The sequence below is a fragment of the Lolium perenne genome, chromosome 1 (genome assembly GCF_019359855.2).
Source record: "Lolium perenne isolate Kyuss_39 chromosome 1, Kyuss_2.0, whole genome shotgun sequence".
In the NCBI taxonomy this organism is placed as follows: domain Eukaryota; kingdom Viridiplantae; phylum Streptophyta; class Magnoliopsida; order Poales; family Poaceae; genus Lolium; species Lolium perenne.
The window spans coordinates 230767016-230793305 of NC_067244.2; the positions used below are offsets into that span (position 1 = coordinate 230767016).

The 26290-nt window shown below is 46.0% G+C and overlaps 2 protein-coding genes across 2 annotated transcripts; both read left to right on the forward strand.

Moving 5' to 3' along the window:
- The first annotated feature begins 16408 nt into the window (after positions 1-16408).
- On the forward strand, positions 16409-18895 carry LOC127338066 (uncharacterized). The gene is made up of 3 exons (XM_071824830.1): positions 16409-17505; positions 17583-17839; positions 18835-18895. Exons 1-3 carry the CDS (start codon positions 16480-16482, stop codon positions 18893-18895), a joined length of 1344 nt encoding a protein of 447 aa, XP_071680931.1. The 5' UTR covers positions 16409-16479.
- A 130-nt stretch (positions 18896-19025) lies between these two features.
- Positions 19026-20027, forward strand: LOC127326557 (profilin-2). Its single transcript, XM_051353404.2, has 3 exons — positions 19026-19251; positions 19352-19489; positions 19605-20027. Exons 1-3 carry the CDS (start codon positions 19129-19131, stop codon positions 19737-19739), a joined length of 396 nt encoding a protein of 131 aa, XP_051209364.1. The 5' UTR covers positions 19026-19128; the 3' UTR covers positions 19740-20027.
- The last annotated feature ends 6263 nt before the right edge of the window (positions 20028-26290 follow it).

Sequence of the window (26290 nt, forward strand, 5' to 3'; positions counted from 1 at the left end):
AAGTATTAGCCATAGCATGAGAATATATACATCATATGAGCAAATCTGTTCGTGAAAGTTCTTTTATCGCTCAGTTGTTAACTGAATTGCTTGATGACAAGCAATAAGCTAAGCTTGGGGGGAGTTGATACGTCCAAAACGTATCTACTTTCCCGAACACTTTTGCTATTGTTTTGCCTCTAATTTGTGTATTTTGGATACAACTAACACGGACTAACGCTGTTTTCAGCAGAACTGTTCTGGTGTCTCATTTTTGTGCAGAAATCCAACTTTCGGGAAAATCCTCGGAATTTATGCAGAAGGCCCTATTTTCCCAGAATACTGACGGAGCCAGAAGGACAAGTAAGGTGGAGGCCCGAGGGCCCCACACCATAAGGCGGCGCGGCCTAGGGGGGGCCCGCGTGGCCCTATGGTGTGGCCCCCTCGGCCGGCCTCCGACGCCCTCCTTCGGACTATATAATGCCTTCGACCTAAAAACGCACAGAGAGAAGTCGAAGTCGCCAGAAAGCCTCCAGAACGCCGCCACATCGCGAAACTCCGTCGCGGGAGCCAGAAGTCTCCGTTCTGGCACTCCGCCGGGATGGGGAATTGGAGGAGATCATCGCCATCATCACCACCGACGCCTCTCCATCAACCAGCCATGCTTTCCCCATCCATGTGTGAGTAATTCCCCCGCTGTAGGCCGAAGGGGATGGTAGGGATTGGATGAGATTGGTCATGTAATAGCATAAGATTGTTAGGGCATAGTGCCTAGTGTCCGTAATTGGTACTTTGATGATATTGTTGCAACTTGTTATGCTTAATGCTTGTCACTAGGGCCCGAGTGCCATGATCTCAGATGTGAACATGTTATTGTTTCATCATGATATTCATTGTTTATGGTCTTATCTGCAAGTTGTATACACATGTCGCTGTCCGGAACCGATGGCCCCGAAGTGACAGAAATCGGGACAACCGGAGGGGATGGTAGTGATGTGAGGATCACATGTGTTCACGGAGTGTTAATGCTTTGCTCCGGTACTCTATTAAAAGGAGTACCTTAATATTCAGTAGTTTCCCTTGAGGCCCGGCTGCCACCGGCTAGTAGGACAAAAGATGTTGTGCAAGTTTCTCATTGCGAGCACGTACGACTATAATTGGAACACATGCCTATTGATTGCTTTGTACTTGGACACCGTATTATTATTATCTGCAAATGCCCTGCTATGATTGTTACATGAGTTTCTCTCATCCATGCAACGCCCGTCATCCGTCCCCGTGCCTACAGTATTTTAATCCTGCTGTTTACTATAATCACTACTGCTGTCTTTGTTACTCTGCTGCTGTTATTTCACTACTGCTACTGCTATAAAACTGTTACTACTGATAAACTCTTGCGAGCAAGTCTGTTTCCAGGTGCAGCTGAATTGACAACTCCACTGTTAAGGCTTCCAAGTGTTCTTTGTCTCCCCTTGTGTCGAATCAATAAATTGGGTTATAGTACCCTCGAAGACTGCTGCGATCCCCTATACTTGTGGGTCATCACCATCCTCTGGACTATTTAAAGGTTTCGATCTAAAAACGCGAGGAGAGAAGTCGAAGTCGCCAGAAACCCTCCAGAACGCCGCCACATCGCGAAACTCCGTCTCGGGACCAGAAACTCCGTTCTGGCACTCCGCCGGGACGGGGAATTGGAGGAGATCATCGCCATCATCACCACCGACGCCTCTCCATCGACCAGCAATGTTTCCTCCATCCATGTGTGAGTAATTCCCCCGCTGTAGGCTGAAGGGGATGGTAGGGATTGGATGAGATTGGTCATGTAATAGCATAAGATTGTTAGGGCATAGTGCCTAGTGTCCGTAATTGGTACTTTGATGATATTGTTGCAACCTGTTATGCTTAATGCTTGTCACTAGGGCCCGAGTGCCATGATCTCAAATCTTAACATGTTATTGTTTCATCATGATATGCATTGTTTATGATCTTACCTGCAAGTTGTATACACATGTCGCTGTCCGGAACCCGAGGCCCCAAAGTGACAGAAATTGGGACAACCGGAGGGGAAGGCAGTGATGTGAGGATCACATGTGTTCACGGAGTGTTAATGCTTTTCTCCGGTACTTTATTAAAAGGAGTACCTTAATATCCAGTAGATTCCCTAGAGGCCCGGCTGCCACCGACTAGTAGGACAAAAGATGTTGTGCAAGTTTCTCATTGCGAGCACGTACAACTATATACGGAAGACATGCCTATGGATTGCTTAGTACTTGGACACCGTTTTATTATTATCTGCAAATGCCCTGCTTTGATTGTTACATGAGTTTCTCTCATCCATGCAACGCCCGTTCATCCATCCCTGTGCCTACAGTATTTTAATCCTGCATTTACCGTAATCACTACGCTGTCTTTGTTACTCACTCTTTGTTATTTCACCATCATCTTTGCTATAAAATCATTACCTGCGATAAACTCTTGCGAGCAAGTCTGTTTCCAGGTGCAGCTGAATTGACAACTCTGCTGTTAAGGCTTTCAAGTATTCTTTGTCTCCCCTTGTGTCGAATCAATAAATTGGGTTTTACTTCCCGTGAAGACTGTTGCGATCCCCTATACTTGTGGGTTATCAGCCTGCACGCGTGGAGAAGGGAGGCGGAGACGCCGCGTCCCTTCGGGAACACACGTCATAATTAGGCTCACCGCTCCCCTCTCCTTCCTCACAGTCACGACCGCACTCTCACCTCCCCCCAAACTGTCACATCACCCGGCGGTTCTCCTCCCGCCGACCAATCCGCCGCACCGCCGCACGGAGGACAACCGCTACCAGAGGTGGAGACGTCGGCGACGAGGACCTCGACATCGGCGACAATCAGGTCCGCAGTCCTCTTCGGCATCTCGTCTTCGCCCGCGACCTCGAGCTCGTCCTCAGCCGGAAGAATGGCGGTAACAATCCCTCCTGCTCACCTTCCTACTCGTTCTGTTCAAACATGCCGTACTAGGGCATTTCCAACGACATGCGCAGTAGATCTGCTAGGGTTTCCGTTAGGATAGCGGTCGGATTGACGATGGTGTTCGTCCCTATTTCTTGCAGTTCTTGTCCAGTTCTTGCATTTCACCGTCACGATTTTCTTAGATCTGTTACTATAGTGGCTGATTGCGGTAGATCCTTCGTACATCGGGGTTTGGACTGGTGAAACTGGCAGATTTTACTGTGCATGCAAAGAGGGGAAGGGTTTTTTGTGCTGGGGTTTAGCTTGTTGAGATTGCTGTGCGGAATCAGTCGCGGTAGTTTGTTGTAGATTGTGTAGTTAGTTGTACATTGTGTAGTTTCAGATTGAACTAGGTCGATGATTGTAACCGGTAATCGTAGTGTGAGGACATGATTGATCAGAACCTATGGCATGACTGAACTTCACCATGCCATTGGTTCAGGTCAAACATCTCCTCCATACGTGCTCATTCTATGAGGCCTATGCATCTTGCTTTCCATGTTTATGTACTGCATTGGCCAATGATTCAACAATGGCACACTGGAAGGCAAGGTGTTGCCCTCAAACTTAGTCGTGTGTGCCATATGACTTGCACACTAGACTTAGTTTGCGGACAGTCCCTGTGCCTGCCTTGTGATCCTACATATGAGGCCTCCTTTTTGTTTGTGTACTGCATTAGCCAATGATTTAACAATGGCACACTAGAAGGCAAGGTGCTCCCTTCAAACTTAGTCGTGTGTGACATATGACTTGCACACTAGACTTAGTTTGCGGGCAGTCCCTTTGCCTGCCGTGTGATCCTACATATATGAGGCCTCGTTTTGGTTTGTCTAGTGCATTGGTGAAGGAGATATGCCCTAGAGGCAATAATAAAGTGGTTATTATTATATATCTTTATGTTTATGATAAATGTTTATATACCATGCTATAATTGTATTAACCGAAACATTAGTACATGTGTGATATGTAAACAACAAAGAGTCCCTAGTATGCCTCTTAACTAGCTTGTTGATTAATGGATGATTAGTTTCATAATCATGAACATTGGATGTTATTAATAACAAGGTTATGTCATTATATGAATGATGTAATGGACACACCCAATTAAGCGTAGCATAAGATCACGTCATTAAGTTATTTGCTATAAGCTTTCGATACATAGTTACCTAGTCCTTATGACCATGAGATCATGTAAATCACTTATACCGGAAAGGTACTTTGATTACATCAAACACCACTGCGTAAATGGGTGGTTATAAAGGTGGGATTAAGTATCCGGAAAGTATGAGTTGAGGCATATGGATCAACAGTGGGATTTGTCCATCCCGATGACGGATAGATATACTCTGGGCCCTCTCGGTGGAATGTCGTCTAATGTCTTGCAAGCATATGAATAAGTTCATAAGAGACCACATACCACGGTACGAGTAAAGAGTACTTGTCAGGAGACGAGGTTGAACAAGGTATAGAGTGATACCGATGATCAAACCTCGGACAAGTAAAATATCGCGTGACAAAGGGAATTGGTATCGTATGTGAATGGTTCATTCGATCACTAAAGTCATCGTTGAATATGTGGGAGCCATTATGGATCTCCAGATCCCGCTATTGGTTATTGGTCGGAGTGAGTACTCAACCATGTCCGCATAGTTCGCGAACCGTAGGGTGACACACTTAAAGTTGGATGTTGAAATGGTAGAACTTGAATATGGAATGGAGTTCGAATATTTGTTCGGAGTCCCGGATGAGATCCCGGACATCATGAGGAGTTCCGGAATGGTCCGGAGAATAAGATTCATATATTGGAAGTCATTTTATGAGATTTAAAATGATCCGGAAGGTTCTATGGAAGGTTCTAGAAGGTTCTACAAAAGTCCGGAAGAAACCAACAAGGAAGGCAGAGTCCCGGAGGGACTCCACCTCCATGGCCGGCCAACCCTAGAGGGGGAGGAGTCCCAAGTGGACTCCCCTATGGGGGCCGGCCACCCCCCCCCCCACATGGAAGGGGGGAATCCCACCCCAAGTGGGATTCCCACCTTGGGTAGGTTTCCCTATCACATGGAAGGTTTTGGGTTCGGGTCTTATTCGGAGACTTGTAGTCCAACACTTGGGGCTTCCACCTATATAATGAGGGGCCAAGGGGAGGGGGCCGGCCACCCCAAGAACCACCAAGGTGGCCGCACCCCTAGTGGCCGGCGCCCCCCTCTCCCAAACCCTAGCGGCCCACTCTCCTCCACCACATCCCACACGCTTAGCGAAGCTCCGCCGGATTTCTCCACCACCACCGACACCACGCCGTCGTGCTGTCGGATTCAAGAGGAGCTACTACTTCCGCTGCCCGCTGGAACGGGAGGTGGACGTCGTCTTCATCAACAACCGAACGTGTGACCGAGTACGGAGGTGCTGCCCGTTCGTGGCGCCGTGATCAAAATCTTCTACGCGCTTTTGCAAGCGGCAAGTGAACGTCTACCGCAGCAACAAGAGCCTCATCTTGTAGGCTTTGGAATCTCTTCAAGGGTGAGACTCGACAATCCCCTCGTTGCTACCGTCTTCTAGATTGCATCTTGGCTTGGATTGCGTGTTCGCGGTAGGAAATTTTTTGTTTTCTATGCAACGTTATCCTACAGTGGTATCAGAGCCGTGTCTATGCATAGATGGTTGCACGAGTAGAACACAATGGTTTTTGTGGGCGTTGATGCTCTTGTTATCTTTAGTTTGAGTACTTTGCATCTTTGTGGCATAGTGGGATGAAGCGGCTCGGACTAACTTTACATGACCGCGTTCATGAGACTTGTTCCTCGTTCGACATGCAACTTGTATTGCATAAGAGGCTTTGCGGGTGTCTGTCTCTCCTACTATAGTGAAGATTCAATTTACTCTTCTATTGAAAACACTAGTATCAACGTTGTGGTTCATGTTCCTAGGTAGATTAGATCTCTCTCGAAAACCCTAAACCACGTAAAATATGCAAACCAAATTAGAGACGTCTAACTTGTTTTTGCAGGGTTTGGTGATGTGATATGGCCATAATGTGATGATGAATATGTATGAGATGATCATTATTGTATTGTGGCAACCGGCAGGAGCCTTATGGTTGTCTTTAAATTTCATGTTGAGTAGTATTTCAAAGTAGTTGTAATAGTTGCTACATGGAGGACAATCATGAAGACGACGCCATTGACCTTGACGCTACGCCGACGATGATGGAGATCATGCCCGAAGATAATGGAGATCATGTCCGTGCTTTGGAGATGAAGATCAAAGGCGCAAAGACAAAAGGGTCATATCATATCACATATGAACTGCATGTGATGTTAATCCTTTTATGCATCTTATTTTGCTTAGATCCCGACGGTAGCATTATAAGATGATCCCTCACTAAAATCTCAAGATAATAAAGTGTTCATCCTTAGTAGTACCGTTGCCAAGACTTGTCGTTTCGAAGCATCTCGTGATGATCGGGTGTGATAGAATCAACAAGTGCATACAACGGGTGCAAGACAGTTTTGCACATGCGGATACTAAGGTGGCCTTGACGAGCCTAGCATGTACAGACATGGTCTCGGAACACGTGATACCGAAAGGTAGAGCATGAATCATATGGTTGATATGATGAACACTTTGTGTGTTCGCCATTGAAATCACACCTTGTCTCGTGATGATCGGACTTAGGTGCGGTGGATTTGGTTCGTGTGATCACTAAGACAATGCGAGGGATATTGTTTTGAGTGGGAGTTCACCTAGATTTTTAATTATGTTGAATTAAAATTTGAACTCAATTTGTCATAAACTTAGTCTAAACTTTTGCAAATATATGTTGTAGAGATGGCGTCCTCAATCAATTTTAACTAGTTCCTAGAGAAAGAAAAACTTAAGAGCAACGGTAGCAACTTCACCGACTGGTTCCGTCATGTGAGGATCTTCCTCTCTGGCGGAAATCTGCAATATGTGCTTGATGCACCGCTAGGTGACCCTCCTGCAGAAACTGAAACCGATGAAGTAAAAGCTGTTTACGAGACTCGGAAAACTCGGTACTCTCAAGTTCAGTGTGCCATCCTGTGCAGTCTGGAATCCGATCTTCAAAAACGTTTTGAGCACCACGATCCTCATGAGTTGATGAAAGAGCTGAAAGCTATTTTTGAGACTCATGCGGCCGTGGAATGCTATGAAGTATCGAAACATTTCTTCAGCTGCATGATGGAAGAAGGCAGCTCCGTTAGTGAGCATATGCTCGCCATGACCGGGCATGCGAAGAAACTCAGTGACTTGGGAATAGTGATTCCTAACAGACTGGGAATTAATCGTGTCCTTCAATCACTGCCACCAAGTTACAAGAACTTTGTGATGAACTACAATATGCAGAACATGAATAAGGAGTTACCTGAACTCTTTGGCATGCTAAAAGCTGCTGAGATTGAGATGAAGAAAGAGCACCAAGTGTTGATGGTCAACAAGACCACCAGTTTCAAGAAACAGGGCAAGTCTAAGGGAAAATTCAAGAAGGGTGGCAAGAAAGCTGCCACGCCTCCTGTGAAACCTAAGAACGGCCCTAAGCCTGATGCTGAGTGCTATTACTGCAAGGAGAAGGGACACTAGAAGCGTAATTGCTCCAAGTATCTGGCTGATCTGAAGAGCGGCCTTGTCAAGAAGAAGAAAGAAGGTATATCTGATATACATGTTATAGATGTTTATCTCACTGGTTCTCGTTCTAGTACCTGGGTATTTGATACTGGTTCGGTTGCTCATATTTGTAACTCGAAACAGGAACTAAAGAATAAACGAAGACTACTGAAAGATGAAGTGACGATGCGCGTTGGAAACGGATCCAAAGTCGATGTGATCGCTGTCGGCACACTTCCTCTACATCTACCTTCGGGATTAGTTTTAAGCCTAAATAATTGTTATTTTGTACCCGCGTTGAGCATGAACATTATATCTGGATCTTGTTTAATGCAAGACGGTTATTCATTCAAATCTGAGAATAATGGTTGTTCTATTTTTATGAATAATATCTTTTATAGTCGAGCACCTGAAAAGAATGGCTTATTTCTGTTAGATCTCGATAGTAGTGATACGCATATACATAACATTGATGCTAAGCGAATTAAATTGAATGATAATTCTACTTATATGTGGCACTGTCGTCTTGGTCATATTGGAGTGAAACGCATGAAGAAACTCCATACCGATGGATTACTTGAATCACTTGACTTTGAGTCACTTGATAGATGTGAAGCATGTCTAATGGGAAAAATGACTAAGACTCCATTTTCTGGTATGATGGAGCGAGCAACTGACTTATTGGAAATCATACATACCGATGTGTGCGGACCAATGAGCGTAGCATCGCGCGGTGGTTATCGTTATGTTCTAACCTTCACAGATGATCTGAGTAGATATGGGTATATCTATTTCATGAAACATAAATCCGAAACTTTCGAGAAGTTTAAGGAATTCCAAAGTGAAGTAGAAAATCAACGTAACAAGAAGATTAAATTTCTACGATCAGATCGTGGAGGTGAATATCTGAGTTATGAGTTTAGCATGCATTTAAAGAAATGCGGAATACTTTCACAATTGACACCACCGGGAACACCACAACGAAACGGTGTGTCCGAACGTCATAATCGAACTCTCTTAGATATGGTTCGTTCTATGATGTCTCTTACTGATTTGTCGTTATCATTTTGGAGTTATGCATTAGAGACAGCCGCATTCACTTTAAATAGAGCACCATCAAAATCCGTAGAAACGACACCGTATGAATTATGGTTTAATAAGAAACCTAAGCTGTCGTTCCTGAAAGTTTGGGGTTGTGGAGCCTATGTAAAGAAGTTACAACCGGACAAGCTAGAACCCAAAGCGGAGAAATGCGTCTTCATAGGATACCCTAAGGAAACTATAGGGTACACTTTCTATCACAAATCCGAAGGCAAAATCTTTGTTGCTAAGAACGGAACCTTTCTTGAGAAAGAATTTCTCACTAAAGAAGTGACTGGAAGAAAAGTAGAACTCGATGAGATTGATGAATCTATACTCGTTGATCAGAGTAGTGCAGTACCGGAAGTTGTACTTGTACCGCCTACACCGGCAACAGAGGAAGCTAATGATAATGATCATGAAACTTCGAACGAGGAAACTACTGAACCTCGCAGATCGACAAGGGAACGTGCCACTCCTGATTGGTATGATCCTTGTCTAAATGTCATGATTGTGGATAAAAATGATGAGGATCCTGCGACGTATGAAGAAGCGATGATGAGCCCAGATTCCAACAAATGGCAAGAAGCCATGAAATCCGAAATGGGATACATGTATGATAACAAAGGATGGACTTTGGTAGACTTACCTGATAGCCGAAAGGCTGTCGAGAATAAATGGATCTTCAAGAGAAAAACAGATGTTGATGGTAATATTACTGTCTATAAAGCTCGACTTGTCGCAAAGGGTTTCCGACAAATTCAAGGAGTTGACTACGATGAGACTTTCTCACCTGTAGCGAAGCTAAAATCTGTGAGGATTTTGTTAGCAATAGCTGCATTTTTCGATTATGAGATTTGGCAGATGGATGTCAAAACGGCGTTCCTTAATGGAGACATTGAGGAAGAGTTGTATATGGTACAACCCAAAGGTTTTGTCGATCCTAAAAATGCTAACAAAGTATGCAAACTTCAGCGTTTAATCTATGGACTGAAGCAAGCATCAAGAAGTTGGAACCGACGCTTTGATAAGGTGATCAAAGACTTCGGGTTTATACAGTGTCATGGAGAGGCCTGTATTTAGAAGAAAGTGAGTGGGAGCTCTGTAGCATTCCTGATATTATATGTAGATGACATATTATTGATTGGGAATGATATAGAACTATTAAGCAGTGTAAAAGTTTATTTGAATAATAGTTTTTCAATGAAAGACCTTGGTGAAGCATCATATATATTAGGCATCAAGATTTATAGAGATAGATCAAGACGCCTAATAGGGCTATCATAGAGTACATATCTGGACAAGATTCTAAAGAAGTTTAGAATGGACGAAAGTAAGAAAGGATTCTTACCTATGTTACCAGGCAAGGTCTTGAGTAAGACTCAAGGACCGGCTACGGCAGAAGAAAGAGAAAGGATGAGTAATATCCCCTATGCCTCGGCAGTAGGATCTATCATGTATGCCATGCTATGTACTAGACCGGATATAGCACATGCTGTTAGTTTGACTAGCAGATATCAAAGTGATCCAGGAATGGAACACTGGACAGCGGTCAAGAATATCCTGAAGTACTTGAAAAGAACTAAGGATATGTTTCTTTGTTATGGAGGTGACCAAGAGCTCGTTGTAAATGGTTACACCAATGCAAGTTGGAACACTGATCCTGATGACTCTAAGTCACAGTCTGGGTACGTGTTTATATTGAATGGTGCTGCAGTAAGCTGGGCAAGCTCGAAGCAGTGCACGGTGGCGAAGTCTTCAACAGAATCAGAGTACATAGCGGCTTCAGAGGCTTCATCAGAAGCGGTATGGATGAAGAGGTTCATTGTAGAGCTCGGTGTGGTTCCTAGTGCATTGGACCCATTAATCATTTACTATGATAACATGGGTGCCATCGCCAATGCACAAGAACCAAGGTCACACAAGAGGCTGAAGCATATCAAGCTGCGTTACCACTCGATTCGCGAGTACATAGAAGATGGAGAAGTAAAGATTTGCAAAGTACACACTGATCTGAATGTAGCAGATCCGTTGACTAAAGCTCTCCCTAGGGCAAAGCATGACCAACACCAGAATGCCATGGGTATTACGTATATTACAATGTAATCTAGATTATTGACTCTAGTGCAAGTGGGAGAATGAAGGAGATATGCCCTAGAGGCAATAATAAAGTGGTTATTATTATATATCTTTATGTTTATGATAAATGTTTATATACCATGCTATAATTGTATTAACCGAAACATTAGTACATGTGTGATATGTAAACAACAAAGAGTCCCTAGTATGCCTCTTAACTAGCTTGTTGATTAATGGATGATTAGTTTCATAATCATGAACATTGGATGTTATTAATAACAAGGTTATGTCATTATATGAATGATGTAATGGACACACCCAATTAAGCGTAGCATAAGATCATGTCATTAAGTTATTTGCTATAAGCTTTCGATACATAGTTACCTAGTCATTATGACCATGAGATCATGTAAATCACTTATACCGGAAAGGTACTTTGATTACATCAAACGCCACTGCGTAAATGGGTGGTTATAAAGGTGGGATTAAGTATCCGGAAAGTATGAGTTGAGGCATATGGATCAACAGTGGGATTTGTCCATCCCGATGATGGATAGATATACTCTGGGCCCTCTCGATGGAATGTCGTCTAATGTCTTGCAAGCATATGAATAAGTTCATAAGAGATCACATACCACGGTACGAGTAAAGAGTACTTGTCAGGAGACGAGGTTGAACAAGGTATAGAGTGATATCGATGATCAAACCTCGGACAAGTAAAATATCGCGTGACAAAGGGAATTGGTATCGTATGTGAATGGTTCATTCGATCACTAAAGTCATCGTTGAATATGTGGGAGTCATTATGGATCTCCAGATCCCGCTATTGGTTATTGTCGGAGTGAGTACTCAACCATGTCCGCATAGTTCGCGAACCGTAGGGTGACACACTTAAAGTTGGATGTTGAAATGGTAGAACTTGAATATGGAATGGAGTTCGAATATTTGTTCGGAGTCCCGGATGAGATCCCGGACATCACGAGGAGTTCCAGAATGGTCCGGAGAATAAGATTCATATATAGGAAGTCATTTTATGAGATTTAAAATGATCCGGAAGGTTCTATGGAAGGTTCTAGAAGGTTCTAGAAAAGTCCGGAAGAAACCAACAAGGAAGGCGGAGTCCCGGAGGGACTCCACCTCCATGGCCGGCCAACCCTAGAGGGGGAGGAGTCCCAAGTGGACTCCCCCTATGGGGGCCGGCCACCCCCCCACATGGAAGGGGGGAATCCCACCCCAAGTGGGATTCCCACCTTGGGTAGGTTTCCCTATCACATGGAAGGTTTTGGGTTCGGGTCTTATTCGGAGACTTGTAGTCCAACACTTGGGGCTTCCACCTATATAATGAGGGGCCAAGGGGAGGGGGCCGGCCACCCCAAGAACCACCAAGGTGGCCGCACCCCTAGTGGCCGGCGCCCCCCTCTCCCAAACCCTAGCGGCCCTCTCTCCTCCACCACATCCCGCACGCTTAGCGAAGCTCCGCCGGATTTCTCCACCACCACCGACACCACGCCGTCGTGCTGTCGGATTCAAGAGGAGCTACTACTTCCGCTGCCCGCTGGAACGGGAGGTGGACGTCGTCTTCATCAACAACCGAACGTGTGACCGAGTACGGAGGTGCTGCCCGTTCGTGGCGCCGTGATCTAGATCTTCTACGCGCTTTTGCAAGCGGCAAGTGAACTTCTACCGCAGCAACAAGAGCCTCATATTGTAGGCTTTGGAATCTCTTCAAGGGTGAGACTCGACAATCCCCTCGTTGCTACCGTCTTCTAGATTGCATCTTGGCTTGGATTGCGTGTTCGCGGTAGGAAATTTTTTGTTTTCTATGCAACGTTATCCTACAATTGGCCAATGATTTAACACTGGCACACTGGAAGGCAAGGTGCTGCCCTCAAACTTAGTCGTGGGTGTGTGATATCTTGCACACTAGACTTAGTTTGAGGGCAGTCCCTTGAGCTGTTGTGTGATCCAATGTATGAGACATCACATGTTTCCATATATATACTTGTGAGCAGGCACACCTCTAATGCCATGTGTTCTTCTCGCAGACTGAGAAGCTCAAGCTTGGGTCACCTCAGACCCCCGACGAGGGACCATCCAAGAAGCGAAGGGCGGCTAACGTCGGCCACTTCCAGCCGGACGTTGCGCCGGACCAGTTCCTGCGCATCGTCTTCAAGCCTACCTTCGAGCGGCTACGGATCCCTCGTGATTTCGTCAGGTGGTTCGGAGAAGTCCCTTCGAACATCGTCGTCACCACCAACACAGGCTGCTACTAGAGGACGACTACGGTGAGAGAAGGTGATGACGTGTACATCGACCAGGGGTGGGCGGCCTTCGCCGCCGCTCATCAGCTGCAGATAGGCCAGTTCCTCGTCTTCAATAAGGTGTCCACCTTCCAGTTCAATGTGGTCATCTTCGACTACACCTGCACTGAGATGATGACCATGTGCGGTTACCATGGCGACGCGACCAGGTGTGTCATCTTCCAAAGCCATGTCTGAAGCTCCTGGTATGTGTTGCTATTCCACTCATCTCTTCAACTAGTGTGTCCTGAACTATGTTCCTCTTGTGTCCTGAACTATGTTCCTCTTGTGTCCTGAACTATGATCGGCGTGTGTGCTGAACTATGATCATCGTGTGTCCTGAACTACTTTTATCACTGTTTTACTTTGTCTGAACTCTGAACTGTGTTCTTCCTTGTGCTGTTCATCGCTGGTAACCTCACCACCGAAGGTAAGAGGTAAGCAGAACCAGAATCTGGATTGCAACCAAACAACAGCGGCGCCGTTCTGGGCTGCTACGAGGCCTGAAAACCGACCTACCGAATGGTCAGAGCCCAAATCTCCACGGGGCCGAAAATACTCTATGCAGGCCACCAAATAACGAGGCTTTTATGGCACATGGCCCGTCCGAAACGAGATGTGGATTTCTTCTCACTGGCGCAGTGGTGCAGGAATTAAATGCAGGCAACCAAACGCGCTCATAGTTTCTCCGTCCAGATCAGATAGAGAGTTTCATATTCTGCTTACTATCCGTGCCTTGCTGTTCCATTATGTTTTGGATGATTTTTATAGAAATAACCCTTTGGACGAAAGAATGCATAAACTGATCTCCCGGCGAAACTATACTGTATCATTCTATCTATCTCTGAAAGTAATAGGGAGTAGTTAGCTAAGAGTTCTCCCCGAACGTGATGTTGTGCCTCTTAGTTAGATTTAGGTAGGGAGATTGACTGCAACCGCACCCCCCTCTCTCCCGCACCCCCCGGAAACCCTAGCCGCCTCCCGCGGCCGCAGCCGGCGGCGCCGCCGGGCAAAGGCCGCGGGGCGTGGCGGCGGCGGCGGGCTTCCCTCTTGACGTGGCGAGGACGACGGCTGGGGGATCCCCTCGACGCTGTGGCGGTAGACCCCCTGCCCATGTGTGATGGCTGGGCGGCGGCGGTCGGAGGAAGGGGGCAACGGCGCCTGCCGTGGCCTCCCCTGCCTCCCGTCGGTGCACACCGGTGGTGGATGGTGGGGGGACGGGTTGCGCCATCCCCTCCCTTTCTCGCCGGTGCGGGGTGGTGACCTCGGGATCTTCCCGCGGCACGAGGACGCCCGGGGCAGCAGCCTCGGGTTCGACGGAGGAGGCGGCCTTCTTCTTCGTCGGAGGTGGTCGGCCAGGCTGGTTGTCTTGTGTGGGGGATCATGGGATCTCACACAGGTTTCCGGCAATGGTGATATAGTCCGGGGTGTCATGGCGGCCGGTGAAAACTGAGCCTCGACCTCGGTCTTGGCGGATGATGGCGGTGTCGGTCGATGTCGTTACCTTGTCGAAGGCGTCATCTTTGTCCATCTTGGCACTACACTCGGCGAGTTGGGGATGCGCGGCTGCCGCTGAAAAACGTGCTCCGACCTCGGTTGGCGAACGATGGCGATGTGTCACGCCGCTACCTTCTTGAAGGCATCGTCTTCGCAGTCTGCGGTCTCTCACTTGTGCTGCTCCGGGGGAAACCCTAGGTCTGGGTCTCCCGGATCGGACGATGACGGCGCGCCCTGCGTCGTTCTACCTCTTGGGGCATCGTTTTTGGAGCAGCTGCTGGATGTTGGCGGTTTTCGGTGGAGTGGTGTTCATCTACCACATTGTTGGCGCTGAGTCTCAGTGGCATGGTGCTGCAGGGTATCAACGACAGATGCGGGATGATGTATAGGTGCAGGATGGTGGAGCTGTCTGGTGTCATGGTGGCATCGACGGCAGGTCTTGGAAGGTTAATGCGATTATCTCTCTTGAAGATGGAGTCGAGGAAGACGGAGGGAGAAACTCCTGTGGCGTGGGCGTTGGCGTGCGCTGAGAGTCTGCTTGACTGGATGTGCTTCTCACCTGCTATTGGGCGGTTTGGGAAGGCATTTAGTTTGGATGATGTGAGTTGGTGTATTGTCACCCTCTACATCCCACTGTAGGTATAGTTAGGTTACTTCGAGATTGATCTTTTGTTTTATTTCTTGTAAGGTTTCGTGAATAATCTAATAAAAAACCGTGTGCATCCTTTAGATGCAGAAGCTGGGGCGATATTTCCCCCATTTCAAAAAAAAAAAGTTAGATTTAGGTCTAGTATTTCTTAGCGTTAAAATCTAAATGTGCTTTTACAGAAACGTGATACTCTGAACATGATGATTGAGTCATTGTTCACCTACAATGTTAATTGTAAGTGAGAAAATGAAAAACAAGTTATGTTGATTGTTCGACTGAATCCAATCGACGGGGTAAGATATGGGACCCACATCCTTTAGGCTTCAGCAAAGACGATGTTGTATAGAAAATGTGTAGGGACCATTTTTCAAAAATACCGAAGCCACGTGTCAGCACCTAAATAACTTGGGACTAGTTTTGCACATTTAAATAACTTTTGGGACTACCTGACTCCATTTTACAACTATTGGGACTAAACAACACGGTGAAGTATTTAGAACTAGTAGTGTATTTAGCTCTTTTCAAAAGATATGGCCTAGAAGCACAACAGGCCACAACTAGGCTGATTGGAAAGTACTCTGGCCATAAAGCCCATAAAGCCTGCTGTTTAGTTGCAGCCCATCCACAAACTCACAAAAGGTTATTCCCCGCCTATCTTTACGTTATTTTGAATCCTTTGTTTATTCATAATCTTTCTATTCTGAATTCAGTTAACGGCGAGATTTAGTATCCTTTCTTGCATTTTCATAACTCGTGAAATGCCGAAGTCATGATTTGAACGAGTCGCACATACACCCTAGCACATGTTCCTCGACGCTGAGGGCATCCTTTAAGCGCGGCCGTTTTTCTAGCATTTCGTATTGGCTGTCTTGCGTTTCTAAGAGCATCTCCACTCGTCCCCCCGACGAGGCCCCCGAGCGACGTTTTTTCCATCCGGACGGCGAAATTCGGCCCAGTCGCGCCCCCGGTTCCTCGTTTTCGTCCGGATTTGGCCCTTAATCCATCCGGCGAGCCCACGCCACCCCCGCCCCCCGGGGCGCGCTCGGGGACTCCGGACGAAAGATTTTGGCGCGAAACGGCGTGTGGACCCGCGTAGTCGGCGACTGGAAAACCAAATCCTGTCGATTTTCCCTCCAATTTGCTTGCATATCCCCATTCCCTCCAATTTGCTTGCATATCCCCATTCTCTCCCGCCGAAATCCCCCAATCTCCTCCTCTTCCAGCTCCAGTTCCTGGCGGCGTCTTCTCGTCCACCACCACTGTCCTCCTCGTCTTCTCGTCCACCACAATGCCGCCGAAGGCGCCGGCGAGGAAGATGCGGGCGAAGAAGACGAAGCCGCCGGGCATGTCGAACGCCGAGTGGGCGGCGGACGAGAAACGGCGCGAGGTGGAAACAAGCGCCAGGGCGGAGAGGGTGAAAAGAGCCGCCGCCAAGAGGTCGGCGGAGGCGGCCCAGGACGAACAAGCGAGGCTGATCAGCATGGCCTATAGCGGCGGCATGTTCCCCGGCCAATGGCCGACGCAAGGTACAACAAGTTCCCCGTCTTCCTTCTCGCCTTCGCTGTACTCGCCGTCGCCGACTGCCGTGTTCCAAGAGGGCGCCTACGTCCAACCGTCCAAGCCCACACCGTCGCCGCCCGAGCTTGACGTCGGCGGCGGCGGCCTGTTCGAGGGCACCTCGCCGGCCCTGCGACGAGGGCCGCTCACGTTCGGTGCGATGGCGGCGCCGAACGAAGAGGAGATCCACGAGATGATCACCTCCGGCTCCACCGCCGCCGCTGCGAGCCCGGGGTTCTTCATGACCGCCGCCGCTGCGTGCCCGGGGTTCTTCACGCAAGAGGAGACGAGGGCGACGGCAGCTGTGGCGGCGCGCAACGAGCATCGGGAGGATGTTGCCGACGGAAGCCAAGCCGTCGAAGAAGAAGGCGAGGAAGAAGAAGAGCCAACTGAAGCCGCCGCCAACCTGTCGAAGGGGAAGAAGAAGAGGAAGAAGGACTCGCCGCCTGCCGAACCGCGTATCAAATGGACGCCGAAGGAAGAGGAGTGCCTCGCCGAAGCTTGGATGACCGTGTCCACGAACGGCATAATCGGGGCCAATCAGTCGTTCGACACATACTGGTTTCGAGTGAGGCAGGCGTACGAGGAACGCAAGCTCGTCGATCCCTACTTCAACAAGACGAACATGAACGTGTACCGGGGAGACAAGGCAATGGCCACCCATTGGGGGATCATGCAGACGGCTTGCAGCAAATGGCACGGCGTACAGGAGGAGATCGACAAACGGCCGATCAGCGGCCACGACTTGGAGCAAAGGGTATGCTCCGCCGGCCCTACACCACCGAGGTACATCGTCGTTAGCTGACCCGTATCGCCGTGCTCTTTTTTCCCCAGCTGCGCCGAGCTTTGGACATGTACACGGACGACACCGGCCTGCAGTTCAAGTTCCTCAACGTCTACGCCCGCCTCGAGAAGTGCGAGAAGTGGAAGGAAGTTCGCACGTCCCTCTCGAAAAGCAAGACCGAGCAGTACAACCCCGACGCTCCGCCGGCTTGCGCGGCGGAAGGGCGCCCTGAGCTCGGCCAGAAGAAGCAGAAAGAGCTCAAACGGACTGACAATCCCGCCGACAGGATGCAGGCGTCGATCGACAAGTGCTGGGCCGACTTGAGATCGCACGCCGACGGGAGGAACGACAAGTTCGACGGCAGGTGGCGGGAGATGCTCGCCAACCAAGGCGCCCGGATCGCCCTGCTGAAGACGACGGTGGCGGCGAAGAAGAGGAACACAGACTTGGCGTTCCTCATGGGCGGCGGCGACATGGAACTGATGGACGAGGAGACGAGGAATTGGTACCAGGGCCACCGCAACGACATCCTCCGAGCCACTACGTCGTCTCCGCCGGCTCCTACCTCGTCTACCTCACCATCTACCTCGTCGACTGCGGCTGCTTCGACGTCCACTGCCGCCGCTGCTTCATCGTCGCCGGCCGCAGCCGCTTCGGCCACGGCGTGTGAGGAAACTGGTCCGTCGGACACCGCCGTGCCGGCCGGGACTGCCGACGAGCCTGTCTCCGTGTAATTTCCCTCCGATCGCCGATCTGTGGCTGATCCTTTTGCTCCTTTTGCCGATCAACTGGCCGTACTTGTAGCGCGGGACGGCGATTTGTTTGAATTTAAACTCTATCCGCCGAACTCCGGGTGGACGACTGGAAATATGGTACTCCCCACGCCTTAATTTCGTCCAATCCGGCGGTACTTTCGTCCGGATTTGGGCGTGAGGAGCGCCAACGAGTGGGGATGCTCTAATAAGTTGTTTAACCGTCGGCATGTTGTATGTGTATAGAAAAAAATGGATTGGTTTAGATCCATCTTAACCTGATGATTGATCATCATGAAGTCTTTCTATTTTCTATTAAATCGAATAAAACTCGAATTTGGGTCTGAAAAGTGTTGACCATCATCTACACATTTGCTCAGGCGTTATTGACGAATGAATAAAGCTTTATGCTCAATCAAAAAAAATGCATCGCAGCCAGATTTCGTCTCCAAAAATAGCAACATGCAAATGCTAGTGCACACTAATTACCACTGAAAGGGAATTGCATCTAAATGTCGTATATACATGATACATGCATGCACGATGGTAGGAGCACTCGTTTTGGAGTGGCAGGTCCGAATATGCCTGCAACACCGAGCGATGTGCTCTGACCAATCACAGCATCGGTCGCCTTGAAAGACGGCGAGGTGTAAGGGCGCGAAGAGGCGAACGGGTGGCTGGGAGGACGCAGGGATCCGGTCTTCCGTTTCCATCCCCTCCCTATTTATGTCCTCCACCATTAAAGCCAAAGCTCGAACTCGACACCTTCGATCGATCCACCCCGAGCAGTACCCTCTCCGATCTACCCTCGCCGTTCCGGTAAGCAAACGAGAGAGGACCGAAGATGTCGTGGCAGACGTACGTCGACGAGCACCTGATGTGCGAGATCGAGGGCCACCACCTCTCCTCCGCCGCCATCCTCGGCCACGACGGCACCGTCTGGGCCCAGAGCACTGCCTTCCCCCAGGTGATCATCGTCGCACACACCTTGCCACATTCTCTGGATCACTGTATGATCGAGTTCGATCAGGTCTCACGGTGCTGGTTAATTTTGCGTGGTTGTCCAGTTCAAGCCTGAGGAGATAACCGGCATCATGAAGGACTTCGACGAGCCGGGGCACCTCGCCCCCACCGGAATGTTCGTCGCAGGTGCCAAGTACATGGTCATCCAGGGTGAGCCCGGCGCGGTCATCCGTGGCAAGAAGGTACGAAACTGTTTTGCATCTCTCGAGTTTCTTAACTTATACTACATGCTCTCGCTGATCGATCGATCCTTCCTCTTCGTTATGTTAATCAATTTGCCATTGATTCGGTCTGTAGGGAGCAGGAGGCATAACCATCAAGAAGACCGGGCAGGCGCTGGTCGTCGGCATCTACGACGAGCCCATGACCCCTGGCCAGTGCAACATGGTGGTGGAGAGGCTTGGTGACTACCTCGTTGAACAAGGCATGTAGTCAGCAGGCCCATCAATGGCTTTCACGTCTCCACGATCAATGATGATCATACAGTTTTTCACGTTTCTTTGAACATCTATCCATGGGAATATATATGAGGCTTCTCCTCTTTTACCGGCTCTGGTCATGGATCACCGATGACCAGTTGCTCTGGAAAGTTCTATTTGTAATGCCATTTCTGGCTTTCCTTTTTTTTTGTTGCTATCAATGCGTTGTTTTATGGTTGTCCATCGTATGAATTGTGTGTTGAGAACAAATTTTGCGATATATCCACGGTTGCTTTGTAAATTTTTATTTTCTTATGTTAAAGGCCTCTCTGATAACAATGTGGCACATAGGCCTTTCCAATCCTCTACCATGGCGACAAGTCATAAGTTTGTTCGGAGCATACACTAGTACAGAACATACCTTCACACTCGGCACGGCGAAAATGATCTATCACACATGATAAACCATCACTACACAAGGACACGATATATGCCAAGCTGAACACCCATGCAAATAGAGTAGAAAATCTCATTTAACTTGATTCCACATCCAAAACTGATCATGTGTCTACATCTACATATATTTGCGAGATAGCTTCATCAAGTAGCTTTTACAAAAGATAAAAATACACAAAATAAGAGTCTTGGTCACATCTTTGTCCTCGTGACGGTGATGTATGTAGCAAGGATAAAACAGAGAGATTTCTCCATTTGTCCTTGGGTCACCATCATCGTAGGGTAGACGCCACCCGTTGTAGGAGGTGCACTTTCGGTTTTGCAAATATTTCTCAAAAAATCTGAAAATATATTATAAAATGATATTCAATGTGAGAATAGTAAACATTATTAGATGTGCAAATTGAATTAACTAGTCACTTAAATGCAACTGCGAATGACGTGGATGGAGGAACTTGAGTACAATAAGAGAAAGGCATAGTGACAACATAAAAGTTGCACACCTTTCCTTGCCTTCTTTTTTTATCCTTTTTATGCAGTGTTATCAAAATAAGTTCCCTATTACACAAGTATAGAATAAAAAACATTAATAAAAGTGAAATAATTTGTAGATAAAGCTTAACCTAATTTTGCTTCCATACACAATAACATATACACGACAATATATAAATCAAGCTAGCTAACTCTAACACACAATAACATGTAGATCCAACAACCAAATCTTTCCATATACAATCATATATAGCCAAGCTTAAACTAATTGCGCTTACACAACAGATCTTGTCATACACAATATTCTAAGGGGTCTCGCCTACTGCATATGTAGATCTAAGAAACACATTAGTACTAAACTAAACAAATAATGGATCTAACTCATGAATAAAACATGGATTTCAAAGACTTTATAATCCAATCTTACCGCCAAAAATACCGGCTCTTAGAGTAGATCTGAGCTATAATAGAAGGTAAACATGTAAAATCTAACAATGTAAACATGTGGCGGGACGAGGACTGATGGCGTGTGTTCGTCGTATGCAGACACGCTATTGGGAAACCCCAAGAGGAAGGTATGATGAGCACAGCAGCAAGTTTTTCTCAGTACGAAACCTAGGTTTAATCGACCAGTAGGAGAAGGCGTGACTTCTGAAGGTGTTGTTGGCTGACTAGTGGCAGGACGCACTACCGGTGTAGGATAGGGTAGTATGGGATCCATATTAGGTAAGATAATTTGCCCTTTGATTTTGATTCAATGTAGTCTTTTTCCGCCTTTACCACACATTATTGTATGCACTTCTATATAGGAGTATATATACTAGAAGTAAATTATAGCCGTTTTATTGAGAGTGGTGTTTTGGAACATGGGAGTATATGCTCCCTCTATTTTGAAATGCATCTTACACATATTTTGAATTTCAAAAAAATGAAATCAAAAATTCGCATGTAAATCTTCTCGTGTTACACGCTTACAAAGTTGTTTCATAAAAAAATAACTTATCATGTGACATGTGTAAAAAAGACAAAACTTAGTGCTAAAATAATGCTTTTCACAAGATAAGTTTTCTCTTTTTTATATAGACCCAAAAAATATTGGTTTTTCGTGAAACTTGATGAACGAACATATATTATGAAGATGTACATGTAAAAAATTTTGTTAAAATTTTTCGACATTTCTAAATATGATTTTGTGGTAGAGGGTGCATACGCACCCGGGAGCCGAATTGAATTTCCTGAATCCTAAAATTCAATTAGAAAGATAGAAAGGCCATGAGGGTGGGCAAATAAAAATCAAATCAGCAACAACGTGGAACCTGCACACAACCCAACCAAAGTACTTTGCCCCAACTTACAGTGAGGTTATCAATCTCACTGGTTTACTGAACACAAAGGATTAGATACATCGAATGGAAGAAGATGTTTGCAGAAAGTAAACAGAACATGATTGCAGCTGAATTTATCAATAAAGGAAATAGGACCGGGGTCCACTGTTCACTAGAGATGTCTCTCCATAAAGAAAATAGCATGTTGGGTAAAAAAATTATAGCTGGGCAATTGACAGAATATCGATCGATACATGACAAGATGATTACTATGATAATTTGGTATTGGGCATTACAACATAATACATAGACCATAATCCAACCGCGTCTATGACTAATAATCCACCTTCAGGTTAGCATCCACACCCCTTCCAGTATAAAATTACAAGCAACAGACTATCACATTAAGCAATGTGTGTAAATTAAATAATAGAATTACACTTGGATAAAATATTGTTGGGTTATCCCTAGTAGCAACAACACATATACAACCTTAGAAGTTATAAAGTCACTCTCCCAGGAAACAAGAGGCATGAACCTACTATCGAGCATAAATACCCCCTCTTGGAGTCACAAGTGTCCACTTGGCCAGAGTTTCTACTAGCAACGGATAGCATGCAAGATCATAAATAACCTATGACATAAATATATAATCAATCTCCTCATAGTATTCAACATTCATCGGATCCCAGCAAACCAAACATAGATGATTACATAAAGATGATCTTGATCATGTAGGGCAGCTCACAAGATCGATACATGAAGCACATGATGGAGAAGACAACCATCTAGCTACTGCTATGGACCCATAGTCCAGGGATGAACTACTCACGCATCACTTTGGAGACGGTCATGACGATGTAGATGCCTCCGGCGATGATTTCCCCCTCCGGTAGGGTGCCGGGAAGAGCTTCGGAACCCCACGAGATGGGTTCAGCGATGGCTGCCGCGAAGGAACTTTTCGTGGATGGAGGCTCGGGTATCCAGGGTTTTCCCGAGAAGATGTATAAATATGCGGAGGATTGAGGTCGGTTGCGCGCCTGGTGGGCCTAGACCTACCCTAGGCACGGGCCAGGTCTAGGCCGCGCCTAGGGGTGGTTTGGCCGACCATCTGCGCCTCTTCATCTCCTCTCTGGATATCATCTTCGTTTCGGTAAAATATTGACTTCGGCTTTTGTTTCTTCCAATTCCGAGAATATTTCCTATACAACTTTTCTGAAAGACAAAAATATTAGAAAACAGGGAACTGACAATGTGGCATCTTGTTAATAGGTTAGTGCCGGAAATCATGTAAAAATGCAACAAAGTGTAAGCGAAACACATATGAAAGTGTAAAACAAGCATGGAGCATCAAAAATTATAGATACGTTTGAGACGTATCAAGGACGCAGTCTCACACTATCGTGGCCACGATGGAGGTCGAGGACAAGAAGGCTTGACCAAAGGTATTAGTTGCAGATCCTCCCTACGAACATGTGGATCGTCCGATTCCACAGCCAACATGAAGCATGGGAGTTCATAGGCATTCTTGTGAGGAAAATCTCGGGCCAGAAGGTTGTTTCCGCCTCGCTGTCTAGGTGCTTTTCCGGAGACTAAGTCGTCTTAGTGTGATTCTAAAGAGAAGGGCATGACTGTGGTCTATCGATTGAGGTGAGAATGGATAAGGACGATGTTGGTCCTAATTTATGCAAGAAAGTAGCAAGTGTTGCGATTGTCTCATAAGATGGGCCCACATAACATACATATTTAGGGAGGATGTATTGTTTTTGTTGTTGGAGGAAGTGATGTCAATCACACACAATTATACAACACAAAACCGTGTGCGATGTACAATGTCGTGTTTACATGTTGTAGTACATAGCACACAGTTCTGCTGTAACAAAACTGTGTGCGATGAAAAGTGTAGTTCTACATTACAAGGAAGTAAAAATGCATACATTTAAAATTTATTGACAATATTCATAATTCATCCAAAGTATATAACTTCATTACATAGAATGATTGATGGTCCACTACATCATCTATACATTGAGCCGATCCATAATGCTATTGTAGCTGAGTAAACGCTAGTGTGTCCTAGCTATCACGAAGCTGAAGTGAGAATCCAGAGCGGCATACTTGATAGGATCAAAGCGCAATGGAAAGTCGGACCATTTGTCACGTCATCTCATGAAACCACGATCCTTCTTCGCAAGTTCCGTCCCAATATAATGATTGGACAAAGCATACAAAGAATGACGATAGTTAGTCATTGGGTTCGGGATCATCCTATAGAGGTCGCGCGTCACCGGAATTAATGTGATACCATAGTACTCGAGCATCTTCACATCATTGCCAACAGAAGTTCCGCATAAGTTGATAGAATCGTCGCCAGATAATTTCCTTACGGTCTCCGACACTACATCAGCGTGCACAATCTGAAAGACGAGGATCTCGCTAGCGACACAAGGTTGGAGGACAGCAGCGCGCTGCCTCTCCTCCAATGGAAGCTTCTTCTTGCTACCTGGCTTCGCGAGGGTGTACTCACAGTCCATCCCAAGTCACTTGGTCGGAGTGGCATCGATGTACTGCTCCTTCACCCAGCGGATCCACCTCCCCACCCTCACTGCACGGAGGGTGAATGTCACGTAGAAGGACATGTCCTACTCATAGAAACTGTACTCCATGGAGGGTGGCAAGAACGCCATTGGAGCATATGCTTTGGTGTTCTTGGAATTTGGTGCCCACAAGTTTGAAAGCAGTCAATCCAGCGAGAGGACATGGTCTGGGAATATGATCTTATCGTAATCTTAGGATTTTGTAGTACTATAATCCAAAGTGAAAATGATAACATTTGATCAGCGTGATTGAAGGTAACCTCGAAAAAGTTCTACTCACGATTTTGAATTTGTTACCATTTGAGATAGGTAGAACAAAACAACGAGACGATCGCATTAGAGGAATTATCACACAAAGTTTGCACACGATGGTTTATCCTCCAACTGTTTGCGCTAGTGGACGTATATGCTGACGCTTTCTCCGAAGTCGAGTATGTGTGAATATAATATTACATTCCAGAAAGCGTTTTTGTGTGTGTTTTATCCGCGCAGGGGCTACCCGAACTACGCGCACACGGTTCAAAATATTGAGCGTCAGTTTTGTTCTGCCACTCACAGGGAAAAGACATTCAATGCACCTGGGAGCCGAATTGAATTTTCGATGTCAGAGAGACTATAGATTTTAACTTGGGTTCTTTGCAATAATATGAAGAAGGAACTTTTTAGTGCATATTTAGCTTGAGCTTTTCTGGTTTGGTCCACTTCATGTTGTTGTGGCACCGATGCATGTCCTTAAGCAATAAATATACTCCCACCCTAATTCATACTAGGTATCCATGTTTTACTTTACTTTGGTCCAAATGTGAAATAAAGACACAAAACTTATTATGGATTGAAGGGATTACCTATTACCGATAGTGAAATTGATAGCGCCAGCTCAATTGTTCACCAACAGTTACATTGTCTACAAATAAATAGAGTAAAAAAGTTGCATGTGCAATTTTACAATTACATCGTGTATGTATTGAACAGAACCCCTGCTTCTTATAGACAAAATTTTCTAAATAATGCTTAGTTTCATGTGTTGGTACACAACTTTTTTCAAAAATAAATGTTATTTCATATAAGTATTCCATTTGTCATATTGCTAGCAAGATATTTTTATGTTGGCATTGGTAAACATGACTATACAAATATCTCTTGGACCTTAGGCATGATTTGGATACTGCACCATCCATTGAAAAAAGATATTGGAACATCCTACTAGTACACTTAGCGTGTTAAGTGAACACAAAATGTTTGGTATATAGTACATGGATCCTCACTAAAACCATGATTGTAGTTTAATCTAGAACCAACATATCATATGTTTGCTAAAGAATATATTAGTCTCCTTAATGAGCTCACATACTCCTATATTGGATGTGTTACTCTACAAGTTAATGATCCACATAGTCATATGCCTAATAGGCATGCGTAGAAGGAACAAGGTTAAAAAAATCCCGATTCACATGCAACAAAACTAAAATAACACTCCCTCCGTCCCAAAATATAAGGCGTCTAAGGATTAGTTAAAAGTCAATGTTTTTAAAGTTTGACCAAGTTTATACACATAAATATAAATATTTACAATACTAAATCATTATCAATAGATTCACCCTAAAGTATATTTTCTTAATATGTCAATTTGATATTGTATATGTAAATATGTTTTTCTAAATATTTGGTCAAAGTTTGTAAGGTTTGATTTTTGA

Bases quoted from the DNA above. Each gene is read 5' to 3' on its own strand.
- LOC127338066 (XM_071824830.1), top strand. From the start codon at position 16,480: ATGCCGCCGAAGGCGCCGGCGAGGAAGATGCGGGCGAAGAAGACGAAG. The intron at 17,506-17,582 runs GTATGCTCCGCC...TTTTTTCCCCAG, and splicing joins GCCACGACTTGGAGCAAAGG to CTGCGCCGAGCTTTGGACAT. The intron at 17,840-18,834 runs GTGCTGGGCCGA...GCACGATGGTAG, and splicing joins ATGCAGGCGTCGATCGACAA to GAGCACTCGTTTTGGAGTGG.
- LOC127326557 (XM_051353404.2), top strand. From the start codon at position 19,129: ATGTCGTGGCAGACGTACGTCGACGAGCACCTGATGTGCGAGATCGAG. The intron at 19,252-19,351 runs GTGATCATCGTC...GTGGTTGTCCAG, and splicing joins AGAGCACTGCCTTCCCCCAG to TTCAAGCCTGAGGAGATAAC. The intron at 19,490-19,604 runs GTACGAAACTGT...TTCGGTCTGTAG, and splicing joins CGGTCATCCGTGGCAAGAAG to GGAGCAGGAGGCATAACCAT.